This window comes from Pseudophryne corroboree, chromosome 12 (assembly GCF_028390025.1).
Source record: "Pseudophryne corroboree isolate aPseCor3 chromosome 12, aPseCor3.hap2, whole genome shotgun sequence".
Taxonomy (NCBI): domain Eukaryota; kingdom Metazoa; phylum Chordata; class Amphibia; order Anura; family Myobatrachidae; genus Pseudophryne; species Pseudophryne corroboree.
In genome coordinates, this window is record NC_086455.1 from 78,979,719 (window position 1) to 79,001,011 (window position 21,293).

Consider the following 21,293-nt stretch of genomic DNA (forward strand, 5'->3'; position numbering starts at 1 on the left):
TGGAAATGTCACAGGTCATTGTCCCAGTTCCACCTCATATGCAAAAAGGGTTATTATTCAAACCTTTTCGTGGTACTGAAACCGGATGGTTCGGTCAGTCCAATTTTGAACTTGAAATCGTTGAACCCTTACCTGAGGGTGTTCAAATTCAAAATGGAGTCTCTCAGAGCAGTGATTTCATGTCTGGAGGAGCGAGAGTTTCTGGTATCCCTGGATATCAAGGATGCGTACCTCCACATTCTGATTTGGCCGCCTCACCAGGCTTATCTCAGATTTGAACTGTTAGATAGTCACTATCAATTCCAGGCACTACCATTTGGCCTCTCCACAGCACAGAGGGTGTTCACCAAGGTGATGGCAGAGATGATGGTTCTCCTCCGCAGACAGGGGGTGAACATAATTCCATACCTGGACGATCTGCTGATAAAGGCAGTGTCCAGGGAGAGATTGTTGCAGTCCATTGTTCTCATGACTCATCTGCTCAGGGAACACGGTTGGATCCTGAATCTTCCAAAATCACATTTGGAGCCGACCAGGAGGTTGACTTTTCTGGGAATGATCCTCGACACTGAAGTGCAGAGGGTGTTTCTTCCGGAGGAGAAAGCATTGGTGATACAAACAATGGTCCGGGGTGTCCTGAAGCCAGCCCGGGTTTCGGTTCATCAGTGCATTCACCTTCTGGGGCTCTACAGCAGGCATTCCCAACCGCGGTCCTCAAGGCACACCAACAGTGCAGGTTTTAGTGATATCCAGGCTTCAGCACAGATGGTTAAATCAAAATAACTGAGGTACTAATTAAGTCACCTGTGTTCAAGCCTAGATATCACTAAAACCAGGACCGTTAGGTTTCATGCTCGGCCCTTCCAACTGGATCTCCTGGACAAGTGGTCGGGATCTCATCTACACATGCACCAGAGAATACGTCTGTCACAGGATTTCACTCTTCTGGTGGCTACTATTACCTCACCTGCAAGGCCGCAGGTTCGGGATTCAGGACTGGATCCTTCTAACCACGAATGCATGTCTCCGGGGCTGGGGCGCAGTCACTCAGGAAGGTGGTCAAGCCTGGAATCCAGCCTTCCAATAATAATTCTGGAACTAAGAGCCGTATACAACGGTCTTCTCCAAGCGGCCCATCTTCTGCGAGATCGAGTTATTCAAGTGCAGTCGGACAATGTAACGACGGTGGCTTACATAAACCAACAGGGCGGAACGAAGAGCAAAGCTGCAATGTCAGAGGTAACAAGAATCCTCCTCTGGGCAGAAAAACACGCGTTGGCGCTGTCAGTAATCTTCATTCCGGGTGTAGACAACTGGGAAGCGGACTTCATCAGCAGACACGATCTCCATCCAGGAGAGTGGGGACTCCATCCGGAGGTGTTCACAGAGGTAACAGATCTTTGGGGTGTACCTCAAATAGACATGATGGCCTCTCGTCTCAACAAGAAGCTTCGGCGGTTTTGTTCCAGGTCGAGGGACCAGCAAGCCGTGGCGGTGGACGCCCTAGTGACTCCGTGGCTGTTCCAGTCGGTGTACGTGTTTTCTCCACTTCCACTCATTCCAAGAGTTCTAAAACTCATAAGGAGACAAAGAGTTCAGGCAATCCTCATTGTGCCGGACTGGCCAAGAAAGGCTAGGTACGCGGATCTTCTGGATCTACTGCTGGAAGAGCCGAGGCCTCTTCCTCTTCGGGAGGACCTGCTGCAGCAGGGGCCGTTCGCTTATCAAGACTTACCGCGGCAACGTTTGAAGTTGAATGTCAGATATTAGCTCGGAAGGGCATTCCGAACTAGGTTATTCCTACCCTGATACATGCTAGGAAATGAGTAACGTCTAAACATTACCATCGTATTTGGAAAAAATGTCTCTTGGGGTGAGTCCAAGAAGTTTCCTACGGTGGAGTTTCAACTGGGACGGTTTCTCCTCTTCCTGTAAGCAGGTGTGGATATGGGCCTGAGGTTGGGGTCCGTAAAGGTCCAGATTTTGGCCCTCTCCATTTTCTTCCAGAAGCAATTGGCTTCTCTCCCTGAGGTTCAGACTTTCCTGAAAGGGGTTCTGCACATCCAGCCTCCCTTTGTGCCGCCTACGACGACCTGGGATCTTAACGTGGTGTTACAGTTCCTCCAATCGGATTGGTTTGAACCTCTACCAGAGGTTGAGGTCAAGTTTCTCATGTGGAAGGCTGTCACTTCGTTGGCCTTAGCTTCTGCTAGACGTGTGTCGGAGTTGGGGGCTTTGTCTTGTAAGAGCCCCTACTTGATCTTCCATGAAGATAGAGCTGAGCTCCGGACACATCAGCAGTTCCTTCCGAAGGTTATGTTGGCATTTCATATTAACCAACCTATTGTGGTTCCAGTTGCTACTGACTCCTCAATTTCATCAAAGTCCTTGGATGTTGTAAGGGCTCTGAAAATCTTTGAAGAGGACTGCTCTTCACAGAAAATCAGACCTCCGTTTGTCCTGTATGATCCCAAGAAGCTTGGGTGTCCTGCTTCTAAGTAGACAATCTCCCGCTGGATCAGGTTCACTATCCAGCATGCGTATTCTATGGCAGGATTGTTGCGTCCTACGTCTGTTAAGGCCCACTCTACTCGTAAGGAGGGTTCTTCCTGCGCGGCTGCCCGGGGTGTCTCGGCTTTACAGCTTTGCCGAGCGGCTACTTTGTCTGGGTCGAACACGTTTGCAAAGTTCTACAAGTTTGATACTTTGGCCGCTGAGGATCTGAAGTTTGATCAATCAGTTCTGCAGAAGCCTCCGCGCTCTCCCTCCCATTCTGGGAGCTTTGGTACATCCCCATGGTACTAATGTGGACCCAAGCATCCTTTAGGACATAAGAGAAAATAGGATTTTAATTACCTACCAGTAAATCCTTTTCTCGTAGTCCGTAGAGGATGCTGGGCGCCCGCCCGCCCAGCGCTTCGTGATCCTGCAGTGGTTACTTTCTTCAGTACTGCTTAGTTCTTGGTTTAGTACTGTTTTGGTACTTGGTTAAGTAATATTGTTCAGCCGTTGCTGATGTTTCAAGCTGGTTAGCTTGGTTTGCTTTGTATGTGTGAGTTGGTGTGAATCTCGCCACTATCAGTGTAAAATCCTTCTCTCGAAGTTGTCCGTCTCCTTAGGCACAGTTTCTAGATTGAGTCTAGATTTCAGCAAAAAAGATGCCCGAGGCTAGAAGATTCTCACGTGACCTGGAGTGCCAAGAGGGGATGTTTAGCGTAACTGCAGCAATGATGCCTGAGGACATATCTGTATCATACCCTGGGGCGTAGAGAGCCACGCCATACCCTGGTAAAGGGGTGGGTGGCATGGCTTAATTAAGTGGGCGTCACAACTCGCTTTAATCTAAAAATATTACGGTGTGTGTGTGCCATTTTAACAAGAGGGGGGGGGCAGGAAGGGTGCGGGGGAGGGCACCCGCTTCCTACTTTACTTGATCTGGAAGTGGGTCCCTTCTTTCCGGACCACCCCAATTTCCCAGTGATATTTGGGAAGATGATGCTGGCCATTAGAGAGCAATTACTCTAGCACAGTGCCAGAGTCTTGCTTTCTATGTGCGGAACCATCTTCCAGAAGATATCACCGGGAAGATAGCACCACAGCACAGGTATACTGGGAGTTGGGTAGCGGACCCGGGCCCCTCCAGCAGCCTGGGCCCTGGTAATTTGTACCCGTTTCCCACCCCTCTCGACACCACTGATCATACCACAGCCATCCGGAAGTTCCACAATCAACAAAAACATCTGGTCTTTAATGTGCTTTAAGGTTGAAACCCTCCACAAACCATTCTTCTCCAATGTAGAAAACCAATAACCTTCTGTGCTTTGGTGTTGAGTTTTCTATATTATTTAATTCAGTGTCCCATAGCTTAAATATACTATATTACATGTATCTGACATCACACTGTATTCCCATCCTTATTTAGCATTGCTCCCCACAATGACTGTACGAGGGAATGTTCTGTAATCATGTCTGGGTATGACACTATTACTGTACTTTAAAGCAGAAATGTTGTATTAGTCTTTCTGGCTTTTAGAAATCATTGATCCCACATCTGAAACTTCTTACCATAATAACTAGCAGAAGGGAATGTAGAAATAAATACTGCTGTCCTACTTCTTGCTCATGTGATAAGAAGCTGGGTAATATAGCTGTTCCTTCACATTGATCATGACCTCAGATCAGCCCTTTTCATGAACTGTGCAAAGAGAATTATTGAATTTCTGCTATCGAAAGGGAGAGGAAATTAATTCAGGTCGGTGTAGCTGTGACATAAAAGGAAAGTGTAGACAAATTATTCAACAGGTACAGAGAAGACATTTCAGTTTGTCTGTTTTCAAGATTAGGTTGATTACCAAAAATGTCTCTAAATTAGTAGCTCATCTTACAAATTTCCTTATTTAAAATAGTGCGGGGGAAAATGGTTAGAAAAAAGCGTATTGCTTGTCTAATTATATATAAAAAAATGTCTGCCAAACAATTTTCATTTGTATGGCATTATCATTTCAGTATTTTTATTTTTTGTAAATGGCTTTGTCTTAAAATTTTACCCTGATCGTCCCTCCATGTAATATTACTTTGGTGGGGATCCCTAATCACCCGGATTACTAATAGCCATTACTAATACCTAATAGCCCAGAGTTTCCCAAACTCCGCCATTACATTATAGGTTTTAAGGATTAGCCATATTTGTGTGTAATTGACTGAGGTACATTATAGATATCACCTCTACTCAAGCATGGATATCCTGAAAAGCTGTACTGTAATGGCAAAGTTTGGGAAACTCTGCTGTAGCCACTGCTTTGGTTTACTCGGGTGGAATCCAGGTCTGCATTTATATTCCCTAGTAATAGTCATTATTCATAAACTGAATGCTTGTCTTACTGCTGTACAGTCAAACTCCACATTTTTATTTGTGGGTTTAATGTTTTTCACTGGATTCACGTATTTTTTGTCTCCTCACACCAAGATGTTTGCCCACTACGATCCTGCAGACCCACCCAAGCTTCTCACTGCCCACTACTTTAGCAGGCAACTGCAATGTTACATGCCTCTCTTTAGTGCGGTGTATGGAGTGTGCCCTACTGGGTTAGGAACAACTGGCTGACAAGTGACATTCATGCCTGATAGAGAACTTAAAGCTGAATGTTGCTGTTCGGCCAATGAAAAGCCAATCTTGAGTGCTGGACAGAGCCTGTGCACTGATTGGTTGGGAAGGTACAGCTTAGTACTGACTAATGCATGACATTCAGTTCTGATAATGCCATGAAATACTGTAGAAATTAATGTTCACCATTGCTAATGGAATGTCAGTACTTCAAAACCGCATGGAACAGGTGCTTGCCGTGAGCACTGTATTATGGTATCTGTTTCTGTGGACACTGAAGTGTTAGTGTAATGAAATAGGTTTCCTTCCTTTGTGTATACGGTCAGCATTATTGGTGATAAAGTAAAATAAGAAATACACCAGGCATTCAGATTTCATTTTTAATTTTTTCCCTCATTTTAAATTGTCCTAAAATAAATGTTGTTTTTCTGTTGGCACCCAGGAAACAAACGTTTGGGGGCTGACAATTGTTAGATACAGATGTGTTTTTAGATGTTTTGTCACAATAAGCCAGTAGTGGGAGATGCTTGGCATGAGTTAGCTGACAGGTCCCATACAACTCTGTTAGCGTTGGGCGTCTTTTTTGCATCGCTATGCAACGAGGACGCACAAGCAGACACTGCTGATTAAAAGGATATGCAGCTTGCCTATATTCTGTGTGTGCCTGCAGCTGTAACTGCATAGGAAATGGTACGTTAGTGTTTCTGTCTGTATGCAGATACAGCCATGGTTGCACACAGAATATAGGCATGCTGCATATTTTAATCAGCACGAGCTGCTTGTGCATCCTATTAACATCATATTGTGACCAAGACGCATTTTAATGCAAACGGTCGCACGTAATGGTGTGACCAGAAAGGCTGTTTACCATGCAGGGAGGCTAGATGTAAGTGGACACACCTGTATACTCTCGGGGAGCTGTTAAGATACCGATGCACGGGATCCCAGCAATCACAATGCTGATGCCGGAATCTCGTACAGTGGTATAATGCCGGCGCCGGAATACCGGCAACACAGGCTATTCTCGCTATGTGGGTGTCCACGAAACTCAGAGGAAGAATATAACCTGTGGCGAGCGCAGTGAGCCACCGTGCCCACAGCATGGCGAGTGCAGTGAGGCTTACTAGCGCTCGCCCTGCTGCCGGAATACTGGTGGCTGGGATGCCGCTGTCGGTATATTGACGACCGGCATCCCGGCCATCAGTATTTCATACTGAACCCATACTCTCTATGTATTTAAACTTTGCATTATTCTGCATACAGCCCATTATAACAGGCTGAGTTAGGTAAAGGGCATGGGGCTGCTTGGCAAAGCACATAGTATTTTGGAGGAGGCTACAGATAAACTGCAGTTACAAAGTTGAAAGAAACAACAAAAAGGCCACTGACACAACAGTACACAAGTAAATGTATTAGGACGACAGAAGCAAAATGCATCGGTCAGTCACATGACAATAAAGAGCTATCATACCAGCAAATAATCAAGGACAGAGGCTGATAGTTGTGGCCAAGGAGGAACAGCTGCTGTTGGATAATCATAATTACCGTTAGTTTGACATGCAATGAAAATCTAATTCATTAGAATGTCTGTTTACAAATATAAATGTAAATATTAAACACACAGTATAAATAACATTGTAGATAGCTTTGCTACAGGATGAGGATGGTAAATTAGAATGATAGTTGTTCTTTAATGTACGTTGGTTGGAGATCTAGTATATAGGCATATCTTGCTTCCCTGACGCACTTTGTGTAGTGGCCGGACCCCTTTTTGTTCCCCCAAGGGAAACTGCTCTTCCCACTATGCAACTGTTATCCAATTTTTATTTGAATGTTTTTTTGGCTTACAGGCTGATTTCTCCATTCTATTCAACACTAGCTGGAGTACCCGGCATTACCTGGGATTTTAAGAATGTCTGTTTACAAAAATAAATATTAAAAATGTAAATATTAAACACACAGTATAAATAACATTGTAGATAGCTTTGCTACACGATGAGGATGGTAAATTAGAATGATAGTTGTTTGTTAAGTTACGTTGGTTGGAGATCTAGTATATGAGCATATCTTGCTTCCCTGAAGCACTTTGTGTAGTGGCCAGACCCCTTTTTGGTCCCCCAAGGGACCCTGCTCTTCCCAATACACAACTCTCAGTCTGTGGCTTCCTGCTGCCTCCATTCCCCTCCTCACATCATGTCAGTGCCCCTGTGAAATTATCGATTTATTTACAGTTTCCTATATAGCGCAGCACATTATGTATCTCCTGATATACTCTGTGCTGCGGGGGGACCGTGCTTCCACTATATAACTCTCAGTGTGTGGGTTTGTGCTTCCTGCATTCCCCTCCTCACATCATGTCACTGGCCCTGTCACATGCAGCCCTGTCATCACTGACATATCATGCATGTCCTGATATAGTCTGTGCTGCTGGCCCACCCCTATGGGTGCTAGTGGTGTGTTACCCACACAGTGTTTGTTCCCAAAGTGTAACTCATATGTGTAGCAAGTTTGTTGTAAATTGCTTCAGGCATTACAGAGTTATGCTGTTTGCTAAAAAAAACTCTGTGCTGCCGCCTCACCCCTAGGGGTGCTAGTGGTGTGTTACCCCCACAGTGTTTGTTCCCAGCGTGTAAGTCATTATTTATTATTAAAGGAGGAACGGGACCTAAGTAAATAATTATGGCCTGGTGGGGTGGTATTTTTGGAGTTCTACAACAGTACGGTATACTTAGTTATGAGTACTTTAATCTTGGAAACCTCACACAGGACAAAGAGCAAAAAGATAGTTAAAATGAAGGGCACACTAATCAACTTCTTAAAAATAAATGTATCTAGATTTGCTAAGTGGGTTATCAAGGGGTTCCAATGGATAGGCAGACAGTCATTAGGACGATCTGCATTAGGTCGACAGGTAAAATGAAGATAATGGGTAAGGTCGACAGGTACAATAGGTCAACAGGGTTCAAAGGTTGACATGACGATGGTTGACACAAGTTTTTTTTGTTTTGACGTATCCCAGCTTCTGCTTGATTTACCACCTAAGTGGACTATGATTGGGAATAGTAACCCGTGGCTAGAGCAGTGGCAGCGGGGCGAGCCACCCTGCCTGAAGCATGGCCGTATATGTGGTCACATATGAAAACATACAAAATGACACTTGAAAAATTAAAAGAAAGAAAAATAGCTGACCATTTTTATTTTGACCTTTTGACCCTGTTGACCTTTTATAGCTGTCAACCTTTCCCACTGTCTACCTTTTACCTGTCAACAGTTTGACCCTGTTGGCCTAATGCATGCTGACTATATGGGGTCGTCCTAATGACCTAACCTAGTTACTGTAGATCCTCTATACCACATCCACAAACTTTGACCTGTTTTTGGGGAGTATTTGCTATAAAATCCTCTCTGTTACTAGAAGACTGAAAACCTTTACATCCTGGAGACGGTCGGACATAAATGGGAATTGTTCAAAAGGCAGTGAACAAATATTAGGAAAAAATATAAAATTATTCCAATTTGAAAAGCTTTGAGTTATATGAAAATCTAAAGTGCAAAATCAACTAACCTTTGTGTCATTGGGGGCCAATTCAATTAAGAGGGGAAGTATGGGCGACTTATGTGATGTGTTGTTGCAATGCCACACAAAATCTCCTGATAATTACCTCAGTATGTTGTATTTTTATTCGCTGCCCCATAAGGGTGCTTAGTAAAAGATATGATTTTGGGGCACTAAATTGCGTCCCTCGCCTGCAATTGATTTGTCCCCATTAACCTTTTCCCGACAATGGCTATGCATCAGTAAAATGACAAAATTGCATTTTAAGTATAGTAAATACCAACTCGCATTAAAATTATATTGCACCTGCATTGGAAAACCAGGTTAAGACACAACACTATATTTGACCTTCAACCATTTACATTTTGGGCTTAATTGTCCTTCAAACCCCTGAGTCAGGTATCATAACCTAGATTAGTATATGAGGTCAGATCAGCCATCATCAACCACTGTTCTGAATGTTTGATGCCACTTGCTGCAAAGACAGAAGGTTTGTGCTTTACTCTATGCTCCCAAGTTCATGAGCCAGAAACGATATGCATAGGTCACTATTAGTCCAAATAATAAGATGCAGCTCAATATAGTGATAGTTTCTTTGTCCATATCCATTCCCAATGTTCCTTGTTGTTCAGCAAGGTTCACACTTCGTTCTGTTTCTTTCTCTCTCTTTCTCTCTCTCTCTCCCTCTGTTGCAGATAGTTACAAACAAAAGCATAACCCAAAAACAGCCGACAAAGGTACTTTAAAGTTATTGCCTCTCTCATCTTGCTTGAACAAAAGGCTACCATAACATTGATAGTGTCAGGCTGTTGCTGTGCTGCCATTTTTCCAATTATAGTTTGGCTGCTGACTCTGCACGTGGACCAGGTATTGTAAGTTGTACAGTGTCCCTTAGTACAGACAGAATGCTGAGAACATGTGCCTTGCAATAAATTAACATCTTTCAATGGACAACTAATTGAATGATGTAGTTTATACTATACGCACAATCACTGTTCTCCAGTTAGGGTTACTTATCTGAATATGTCAACCAAACCAAAATTAATTCTTTATAGGTTTTATGCCAGTTATAATCTGTATATTAGGTAATAAGAGCCATGTCAATGTATAATTTTTACCAGATTTTATTTCGTAAATGCTTATTTGTTACTGCTTTGGTACGCTGAATTTATCTATACTACACCTTTGATTAACAGAGGTGTAAATATTAAAAAAAAAAAAATGTAAGTTCACAAACGTATAAATATTGTAGAATAGCACTATAGAATTTCCGGTATCCAGTCTATAGGTCGACAGGCAATATGTCAACCACTAATGGTCGATATGCATTAGGTCAAAAATACAGTACAAAAGGTTGACACAATTTTTTATTGTTTGAAACTTTTTCATACTGTACCATCCACGTGGACTATGATTGGGAATAATAACCTTGCCTGAAGCATGTCGAGCGAAAAGGTTTCGTGCAAGAAAACGCCCCCACAAAAAAAAAGGGGGGGGGGGGAATTTAGCAACATTTTTTGTGTCGACCATTTCCATGTTGACCTTCTGACCCTGTCAACCTCTTCTGCTGTTACTTATCTCACGTCAACCTTTTGACCCTGTTGACCTTTTGTATGCCAACCATATGGGGTCTATCTAGTGACTATAGACCTTTTTAGTGTAGACTATGATCCACACCCAGAATTTCCAGTGAATCATTGATTATATTATCATTGTTTTGGTTTACTTTGTTTCCATTGTACCTTTTCTATTTATTTTTTATTGGATTTATGCTATTCTCTCTGTGAGACGCATACATTCCCCAGATTGTTAATTTTATTTTGTTACCTTTTGTAGTTTGTGGAAAACGCTACAAGAACAGACCTGGCCTCAGTTACCACTACGCCCACACTCACCTCGCTGATGAAGAAGGCACAGACAGCAGAGACCAGGATACTCGATCTCCATGTTCTCCTTCCATCCACAGAAGTGAAAACCAGAAACGTGAGTTCAGTTTATCACCAGGAGAGATGTCTTAATTCTCATTACCAATGAGCGACTGGTACACTGAAACCTGCAAGTTATAAATACGCCATTTTTAATCCTCTTGTATTTAAACTTTTTTTGCTGCATTTACACAAGTTCCCTATTGCAGACCGGTGTTAAAAAAATGTTTCAATCAACAGTATTTACAAGGGGGAAACAGTCTTACGTAGCCCTTTCTATAACCCTAAAAACATTCCGCTTTGGAACAAATTTTGAAAAATATGTACTTTGGTTGCATAACATGTACATAAAGATCAAACATAAGACATTACATTCAAACGAATTGCGTTGCAGCGCAGGCAAAATGCATTTTACCATAAAATATAAAATCAGGAACAGAAGACAGCACTATGGGGTATATTCAATTGAAGTCGGATCCATTCCGACATGCATTTGTCGGAATGGATCCGACAAGGGCAATTCAATGGCCATCTCAATTCGACTTTAAAAAAAAGTCAAATTGAAATGAGGGAGCAGAGAGGAGGAGACGGGGGAGAGCAACGGCTACAGCTGCGTATCGCCGTAGCAGGAGGATGTGGCACCACTGCCAAACCTCATGGCAGCGTCCACCCGGCTCTAGCGAGCGGGACCTCGCTTGCTTGAGCCAGGTGGACGCTGCCATGACCGGCGGTGGTGCCCCATCCTCCTGCTGCGCTGTGCTGTAGCCGCTGCTCTCCCCATCTCCTCCTCTCCGGTTCATCATCTCAATACGACTTTTTAAAGTTGGATTGAGATGGTCGGAAAGGGGGCCAAAACCTGTCGGGATTTGGCCCCGTTTCGGACAGAAGCACACGGATTGGCGGCTTTCCAACAAGTCGAATTCCCCGACTTGTCAGATAATTTTGGGGTATATTGAGTAGGGATGGTATTCATGTGACCGACAGTCACATGACCTCCTCCACCAGCCCGGCGGCTCACTATCCCGATGGTTGGCATGCCGACCAACAGGGACTATTTCCACTCGTGGGTGTCCACGACACCCATAGAGTGGGAATAGAACCCGTGGCGACCGCAGGTCGCCACCTAGCCCGCAGCGTGGCCGGGATCCCGGTATGCTGCCGGGATCCTGGCGTCGGTAAGCTGACCGGCGGTCTCCTGACCGCCGGTCAGCAGTACTATACCCATTGAGTAGGTCGGAACCCCTTCCGACCTAAAAAAAAGTCGAAAACTGCTGTCTTTCAGACAGACTGCAGCTTTCAACTTCAATTGAATATATTCCTATACCCCTATCAAAGGTTATTAAAAAAAAACAACAACCCACTCAATATAAAAAAAAAATGTTTTACAAATGGCTGAAAACATTCAGAAAAACCAGAAAAATAATAATAAATTATTTCCCTAATAAATTTTATTTTTTATTGAGTGGCTGTTCAATAATCTGGGCCGGTTTTATATTATAGTTAGTGTGTGTGTGTGTGTGTGTGTGTGTGTGTGTGTGTGTGTGTGTGTGTGTATATATATGTATATGTACACTGCTCAAAAAAATAAAGGGAACACTAAAATAACACATCCTAGATCTGAATGAATGAAATATTCTTATTAAATACTTTGTTCTTTACATAGTTGAATGTGCTGACAACAATATCAATAATTGAAGCGCTGCGTAGTCAGAATATATATTTTTATGAATTTATTATCACATACAAACAATTATACATACAACAAACAAATGTACACACGGCCGGTGCTAAAATTAATAAAAAGAACCAAGTAACCTCGGTCACAATTCATAATATACAATCCTAAGTTTTTAGTATCCAATACCATACAATTATCTCAGTTCCAAACGATGTTCCTAGAACAATCGATAGATAATTAATAAACACAAATATATATATATTAGCAATTGATTAGTGCAAGTCCTCAATACTACTAATAAGATATTGATGAGATAGATCAGCCATTGATTAGTGAAAGTCTTTAGTAAATAGTTTAGTAATCAGCCTTATTTTCAATCAAAACTCAGTCCACAGCTGTTAGTAAGGTTTTAGCATGCAAAACTGGTTGATTTATTCATTATTACTCCTGAGGAAGCCGCCGATTCTAAAGGCGGGGAAACGCGTTGAGTATCTGCTACACGGATCCGGTACCTATACACTCAAACGGGACATTCAACGAGCGGACCTCTGGTGCGGCAGAACCCCGAGAAGGAAGTTTAACCAGCACCAGCTGCAGGTGCACGGGGGAGACAACTAAACAGTAAGCCGACAGAGGCGGTAATGCCCGGAATAGAGTGAATTTCTCCTGATGATAAATGGCGGTATGCTCAGTTATGGGTGCTTTTTATGCATAACAACTGCAGGATATAGGAGAAATTTTGATTGTGATCACAATATATATTGCAAAAAAAATTTTTTGGACACTACTGGCTATCCTAACAACTAAACATCTAGCTATGCATGTATAACTATACTAACAGCTGTGGATGGAGCCGTGATTAAATAAACCAGTTTTGCATGCTAAAACCTTACTAACAGCTGTGGACTGAGTTTTGATTGAAAATAAGGCTGATTACTAAACTATTTACTAAAGACTTTCACTAATCAATGGCTGATCTATCTCATCAATATCTTATTAGTAGTATTGAGGACTTGCACTAATCAATTGCTAATATATATATTTGTGTTTATTAATTATCTATCGATTGTTCTAGGAACATCGTTTGGAACTGAGATAATTGTATGGTATTGGATACTAAAAACTTAGGATTGTATATTATGAATTGTGACCGAGGTTACTTGGTTCTTTTTATTAATTTTAGCACCAGCCGTGTGTACATTTGTTTGTTGTATGTATAATTGTTTGTATGTGATAATAAATTCATAAAAATATATATTCTGACTACGCAGCGCTTTAATTATTTGTATACTTTGGAAAAACTTTTTTGGAGAATCAGTGATCTCCTTTTTGAGGCTGCAGTGTAGTCAGAGTAGTGTAGAAATTGTTGCATGGGAGGTCCCCATCGATAGTCTGCGCCTAGATCTTTTTGTATTTCTTTTTGACAACAATATCACACCACAGACTGTCCAGGAGTTGGCGGATGCTTTAGTCCTGGTCTGGGAGGAGATCCCTCAGGAGACCATCCCCACCTCATCAGGAGCATGCCCAGGCGTTGTAGGGAGGTCATACAGGCACGTGGAGGCCACACACAATACTGAGCCTCATTTTGATTTGTTTTAAGGACATTACATCAAAGTTGGATCAGCCTGTAGTGTGTTTTTCCACTTTAATTTTGAGTGTGACTCCAAATCCAGACCTCCATGGTTTAATAAATTTGATTTCCATTGATAATTTTTGTGTGATTCTGTTGTCAGCACATTCAACTAGGTAAAGAACAAAGTATTTAATAAGAATATTTCATTCATTCAGAACTAGGATGTGTTATTTTAGTGTTCCCTTTATTTTTTTGAGCAGTGTATATGTATATATGTATATGTACACATGTATATGTACACATATATATATACATACACACACACACTATAATATAAAACCACACACACACACACACACACACACACACACACACACACACACGGATGTTAATCAACAGTCTGTGCTGACAGTAGATGGTAGACAAGCTGTTAGTAGTATGTAATTCAGAATGATACTTTATCTGTGGATACAAACAACATGGTAAAGTCCAAACTATTATGCTATTTGCTATTGGTCAGAGTTTAATATTATAGACAGCAGTTAATAAGCAAGCTCTTACTAATATGCAATTAAAAATAATACTTCATCCGCAAGTATAAGCAATATGGTAAAGTTCACACTGTTACAGAGATGGTTAGGTCATACAGTCTGAGGAAGCTGCGGAAGCAAAAGGCGGATTTTGTTGTCAGGAAAACCTGCAGCTTCACAATAATGGGACCCACTATGAATGCCTACCATCAGTGCCGTAACTAGGCATTTTAGCGCTGTGTGCAAGAAACGGTATTGGCGCACACACACACACACACACACCTCATGCAAAACATGGGCATTGCGCGCCGTAGGCGCGCTCCCAAAAAATAGGGGCATGGCTTCATGGGGAAAGGGTGTGGGGCCAAAATAATACCAATTCATACTACGGTGCACAGTAGTCTCCATTATTCAAATTACACCGCACAGTAGCACCACTACACCAGGTAGAGCCCTTTTTACACATTACGACAGACAGCGTCCCCATTTTTACACATTACGGCAGACAGCGTCCCTTTTTACACATTACGGCAGACAGCGTCCCTTTTTACACATTACGGCAGACAGCGTCCCCCTTTTTACACATTACGGCAGACAGCGTCCCCCTTTTTACACATTACGGCAGACAGCGTCCCCCTTTTTACACATTACGGCAGACAGCTTCTCCTTTTTACACATTATGGCAGACAGCGTCCCCCTTTTTACACATTACGGCAGACAGCGTCCCCTCGTTACATTACGGCAGACAGCGTCCCCCTTTTTTACACATTATGGCAGACAGATTCCCCTCGTTACACATTACGGCAGACAGCGTCCCCCTTTTTACACATTACGGCAGACAGCGTACCCCTTTTTACGCATTACGGCAGACAGCGTCCCCTTTTTACACATTACAGCAGACAGCGTCCCCCTTTTTACACATTACGGCAGACAGCGTCGATAGAGAGAGAGAGACAGACAGACACCATCTCTCCCCGCTGTCCTCTGTGACACTGGCTGGTGCTGCTGTGCTGTGCTGGGGCGGGCTGCGGCTGGGCAGTGGAGCTGAGCGGCGCCGGCGGTTGGAGCATGCTTGCGGGTCCTCCCCGCTTTGAAGCTCCGTACAGTGGAGCTGAGGCGGCTTGCGGCTGGGGCATGTTGGCAGGTCCTCTCTGCTCCCATGCTCCGTAGTATGGAGTATGGGAGCGGGGAGGACCCGCCAACATGCCACAGCCGCAAGCCGCCTCAGCTCCACTGTACGGAGTCCATACAGTGGAGCTGAGGCGGCTTGCTGTGTTGGGGCGGGCTGCGGCTGGGCAATGGAGCTGTACGGAGCTCTGATGCTCCGTACAGTGTTAAACAGGGCCGTGGCTGTGCGCTCCCCAGGGCTCTGCGCTGTGTGCGAGGCCCCTCTCGCACACACCTAGTTACGGCCCTGCCTACCATCATACAGTAGGTCCTCCCAAAGGCTGCAGTCGAGGAACTGCCGGCAGCTGAAAGGAGAGATATATCATACAGGGGAACCAATACAATTATATGGTAATGACAGCTGCTAAATAATAATAAGCTGGGATCTATAGCAATCCCATTAACCATCTCTTTAACAGTCTAAACTCACCATATTGCTTATACCAGCTGATGAACTTTTATTTTGAATTGCATTTTCCTAACAGCTTACGTATTACTCACTGTCTGCTTGGAATGTTGATTAACATTTAAGTTCATTACACATGCTTTATTATAAATAATATTACGCTGAGACCAATAACAAACCCACTATATGTTTAACATCTTGAACTTTACCATTTTGTTTGCATCTGTGGATAAACTTGAATTACATACTACTAAAGCTTGCCTTTCGCTTACTGTCTGCACAGACTATTAACATCCAAGTTAAGTATATTGATAATTAAATAATGGATTACTACACCAACTATACCTACATTTTTGTGATTGTAGCTTTTTTAAACACGGGTAAATGCGCAGGGGCGCGCATTTACCCGTGTTTCTCCCTAGTGGGAAAGGGTTCCCTGGCAAATTCCCGGATCAAGTGATTTGGGAATCCTACCCGGGTAGCTAGCCGGGTTGAACACGTGTTCAACCCGGCTAGCTGTCTAGTGTGAACGGGTGCCGTGTCGAGGCGACACGGCTCCCGTTCACAGTGTATAGGGAGGGCAATGCTGGGAGATCATGTGATCTCCCAGCGCCGCCCCTGCCGCGTCACTAGCTCGTCACCAACCCGGCAATTGCCGGGTTGGTGAGCGCTGTCTGCATGGGGCTGTAGCACGGGTCGCTGCCGTGTCAGGCGACACGGCTGCGACCCGTGCTACACTAGTGGAAAAGGGGTATTAGTGTAGGATCCATTCCGACATGCATTTGTTGGAATGGATCCGACACTTACATTTGTTGGAATGGATCTGACAAGGGCTATTCAATGAACGGCGCTGTGAACGGCTGCCGGGTGCGCTGACAATGGCGGCGGGGGGGAGCAGAGAGCGGCGGCTGGCGGGGGGGAGCAGAGAGCAGCGGCTGGCGGGGGGAGCAGAGAGCGGCGGCCAGCGGTGGGGAGCAGAGAGTGGCTGCCGGCGGGGGAGCTGGCGGGGTGGGGGGGGACTTGTCTGCGGCGGTGGGGGGAGGCGCTGCAGGGAGTGTGGTGCCTGGCCGGCGGACGGCCGTCAAGGTACCTCTCATCCCCGATCCCCGTAGCCTGACGCACTGCTCCCCGTCTCCTCACCTCAATCCAACTTGTTTTCAAGTCGGATTGAGTTTATCGGAAAGGGGTCCAAAACCTGTCGGATTTGGGGCCATTTCCGATAGAAGCATGGAATAGCCGCCGATCCGTGTGTTTTCCGACAAGTCCGGAATTCCGGACTTGTCGGAAAAAAAACTGCACATTTTGAATAGGTCGGAAGCTGCCGTCTTTCCGACAAGACAGCAGCTTCCGACAGCTATTGAATATACCCCATAAATGAGTGTTAAAAATGTGGTAAATCTATAGAGCTGTAAATTTGAGACACCATGGTTCTTGGTGTTACCCGGGGACCCCCTGTAGCACATACAGTAAAAAGTGACAGGACCATTTTTGTAGTTTATAAAATTCTACCCACTGGAGGTGCAATCCAAATTTTGATATCTGTAGTTTGTGATCTGTAATTTGTTACAGGCTATTTTCATAATCCTCACCGGCCATGTGATGTTTATAATAAAAATTGTACATTAGAATTCCTTTTATCTGGAAAGCTGCACTTCTTCTTTTTTTTTACATCTACTTCTCAATATAAGACAATTCCTGGCAAGCTACAAAGCGTCCTGGCACCAGGCCTTCTACATGGCCCTGTAGGTATGTGTACCAGAAATGAGTACAAAGTGTACTGTGTCTTATATCCTGTCCCTTAGGGACAATCCCAAAGGAGGTCATCTGGTGTTTCCTTACTGATGAGGGAACCATGGGCAAGGCCTGTATCTGCCCAAGTTCAAGGCATGTACAGTATGAAAGCCCTGAAGACCAGACCAGGCTTGTGTCTGTTGGGGAGCCTGCTGGAGGCCACATTCTCTTAGATAAATCTCTTCTTATCAGATCTTGGAAAGAGATAAAGTACCAACTAGTCAGCTTTTCTATCACACTCAGATTTGATAACTCTCCTCCATAGTCTTGGCAAATGCTCATATGCATAGATAACTTTGCATGAGCATAAGTATCAGTTATATATATGGTAGGTGAGGGTTAACTCCTAATTTTTTTTAATTTCTGATCATATTATACATATGCTGGGGAACTTATTTAACTTACATTAATAAAAACAAAATGATGTGTTCCTTTGTATTCTATATCCAACAATAATTTGGCTATATCTCCATTAATGCGACCATTGTAGAAGTTTATGTTGCAAGCAAGGGGTGTTTTCTTGTCTGGAAAACCAAACCCTTTGACCATCTGTTGCAAATAATATGAAACTCAATAGACTCCTGCAAGTGTATCAATATATTACTGTGTAATATAAAGGAAAGCGAGAAAGATAATTGCATTGACCCTTTGTCTGAGGCTAGCCAGTCTCGCTGCAGGCACACTTCCCTGTTCTATTTGATTAAAGGATTGGTTTATGAGGGCTAAGCCTCCTTACTTGAAAACAGCCTCTGTCTGTGCCAGGCTTGATTACTGGAACACAGGTGACATGCTAAGATAAGTGTGGCCTCCCTAATCACATGGCATTTCTTTTCTAGAAATAAGCACAATTTGGATTTCCTTACAGCATGTTTGAGGATAGACACTGTTTATATTGTTAAGCTAAAACTAAACAAAAGATAATGTACAATTCAATAAAGAAAACACTACTCATATCAGGATACACCTTTACTTGTTTAGCTGCTGAAGTGTGGAGAACGTCTTCAGATCAGAGAAGACTAGTTTGGGCTAAATAGTGTTTATATTCAATAGAGCCCATAGATTTAATGAGACAAAGATTTTGCCTTTTAAATTATTAAAGGTTTAAATCTATGGGCTAAATCGCTGAAATTGTGCCGGTTCCTGCTCAACTATAATACTTCCAGTATGACTTATCCATATGTAATTCACTGTTACTGGAGGGATGTACAGTAGCTGGGAAGTTCTCATGTAGGCAAAACTAAGCAAAGGAATGTCTGTAAAATTACTGGCTATACAGAGTTAGATGGAAACGCAATTGCACATGTCTTCAGACAGATCTTTGTGCCAAGTGCAGTTCTAGTGCAAGTGTGCAGGTTATGACGACTGAAATCCAACCATGTCTACAGATAGGGGTAGCCCGGCTGCAGAAATGGGTCCAACTGTGCATATGGGCAAATATATGCAGACTTCCGTGCCATCTGCATCAACCCAAGGGCCTAATTCAGACCTGCAGCAAAATCCTCCTCTAATGGGCAAAACCATGTGCAGTGCAGGTGGAGCAGATGTAACATGTGCAGAGAGAGTTAGATTTGGATGAGGTGTGTTCAAACTGAAATCTAAATTGCAGTGTAAAAATAAAGCAGCTAGTATTTACCCTGCACAGAAACAAAATAACCCATCCAAATAAAGGATCTATAAAAAAAATAAAAAAAAAACACCAGATCGAAATTTAAGCCATTATCCTGGGTGGAAAGGGCTGTGCATCCTCTGCCCAGCAATGAGCACCCCTAAAATGCACCCTTGTGTCACATTTTAATAATCTTTTTAGAATCCTCAGTCTGGGTAAATTCGCTGCAGATGTCACAGTTTTGCTCAGCGACCCAGTATGCTTTGTTGGATGGAAATCTAGATGCATGCCTGGGACAAAGCTCATTTTGCACGTCATAAATTACCTCTGTTGTCTTATTTACGCTGCACAAATCCTTTAAAGACAATGGCCTATTGCACTGTAAAGATACAATACTAACAGCAAATTACCAAGGACCTGGTCTTAATGTTGTGTTTTAGAGATCTATATTAACAAAGACCCTCGAAAGATTAAAACCCAAATATATTTTTGAAGTCTGCACTGTCCCTTGTCCTTGTTCGCAGAGCTTTTAGTGAGTTCTATCAGCAGATTCAGAATGGCTGCCTGGAACACTACGCGACAGACAAAATAATGACAGGTGGCAGCATCCACGGGTGCCGGTTGCCATGACAGCCTGCCAGACTAGTGCAGGCTGGGGGCCTATCATGCGATGGAGGAAATCAGCGTGATTCCTCCTAGGCACAAATTGGACACCATGCAAGCCATAGGACGCCTGGATTGAAATGCATAATACATTGAGATGTCTCTCAGGGCTGGGTCTTTCATCCAACAAAATGTACATTCCTTAAAACCACTCCGAGCTGAAAATATAGAAAACAATACCCTATTCCTGAAGGGTACAAGAGAAAATAAACAAATCAGTATTTTTTTTATCAATAAGGCGTGTAAATTGTGGTGTAAAATAATTGTTTTAAAAGTGTAAGATAGTGCTGCAACGATCCCAGTCTCTTTTATTCAGCGGCCACATTACCATATATAACCTTCATAGAATGGGCAAGGAAACAGGCTGATCATAATCAAACACAGCTACAGATCAGGGACGTGCAGTCAGGGGAGGCAGGGGAGGCAGTGCCTCCCCTGTCATAATGATTAAAATAATACAAAGAAGATACTTATGACACATATTCTGTGTCATAAGTATCTGCTTTAGCCTTTAGATTATTTTAATCATTATTATCTCTGTAAAAAACGGTTTTAAAACTGTTTTCGAGACACCGCTCTCGGTGCCTCCCAATGTCAGTGTGAAGGGGCCGGAAGCGGGGGGGGGGGGTGGGGCCAAGCGTTGGATAGCAAAAACACATTGGAAAAAACCCTGTAAGTGGCACTTAGTCCAAGTGCCGCTTTGACAGGGGCGTGCTTTCAGCCCATATGAAAGCACGCCCCTGTCACTTTGTCAAAATTGATTGGTCAGTGGTCGATTTGGGAGGGGGGCACCAAGGAACATGCCCACCCTGTCATCTAGTAAATTATTCGATTTCGATTATGCTTTTGCCTGCCCCGCCAGCCTGCGCCCCAGCCCATCGCGCATTCTGCCCCGCCCCCAATAGTGACAGACCTGGTAGAGGGGGGTGCCGCCGGTCCATGGAAGTGTATGTAGGCAGGGCTGCTGGCCGATCACTCTCTCTCTCACAGGCCACTTCTGCATGGATGCGGGGCTTAGCCTGGCCGGAGACATCACGCGGCGGCCCCGTCTCCCGGTGATGACGTCCCCGCCCTTCGTCAATGCTGGGACATCACTGGCCAGAGCCCCCGCAGTGCCCGCACCACGTCCGGTGACAGCAACGCGGAGCCCCAGACAACAGCTCCCCGAGGGATTTCACCACTGAGGCCATCCACGTGAGGCAGTAGCTGGAGCAGTGGAAGGAACTCCAGAGCAGTGGTGACCCATCTTCCTCTCCACCCACTTCAAGCAGCATGGCCAGGGGAGCATGAG

General features: G+C 43.9%; 1 protein-coding gene across 8 annotated transcripts in view; it reads left to right on the forward strand.

The window, feature by feature from the left end:
• Positions 1-21,293, forward strand: part of DPF3 (double PHD fingers 3) — a 496,528-nt gene that overhangs the window by 382,979 nt on the left and 92,256 nt on the right. For 6 of the 8 annotated variants that reach the window (XR_010190465.1, XM_063947686.1, XM_063947690.1 and 3 more), the window contains exons 7-8: positions 9,356-9,397; positions 10,497-10,643. Coding sequence is in view for 7 of the 8 variants with exons in the window: in XM_063947686.1 (XP_063803756.1) it covers positions 9,356-9,397; positions 10,497-10,643 (189 nt within the window). In the remaining variant the exon portion in view is untranslated. The remainder of the gene's footprint in view (positions 1-9,355; positions 9,398-10,496; positions 10,644-21,293) is intronic. The other 2 variants (XM_063947687.1, XM_063947689.1) reach the window with 1 other exon arrangement.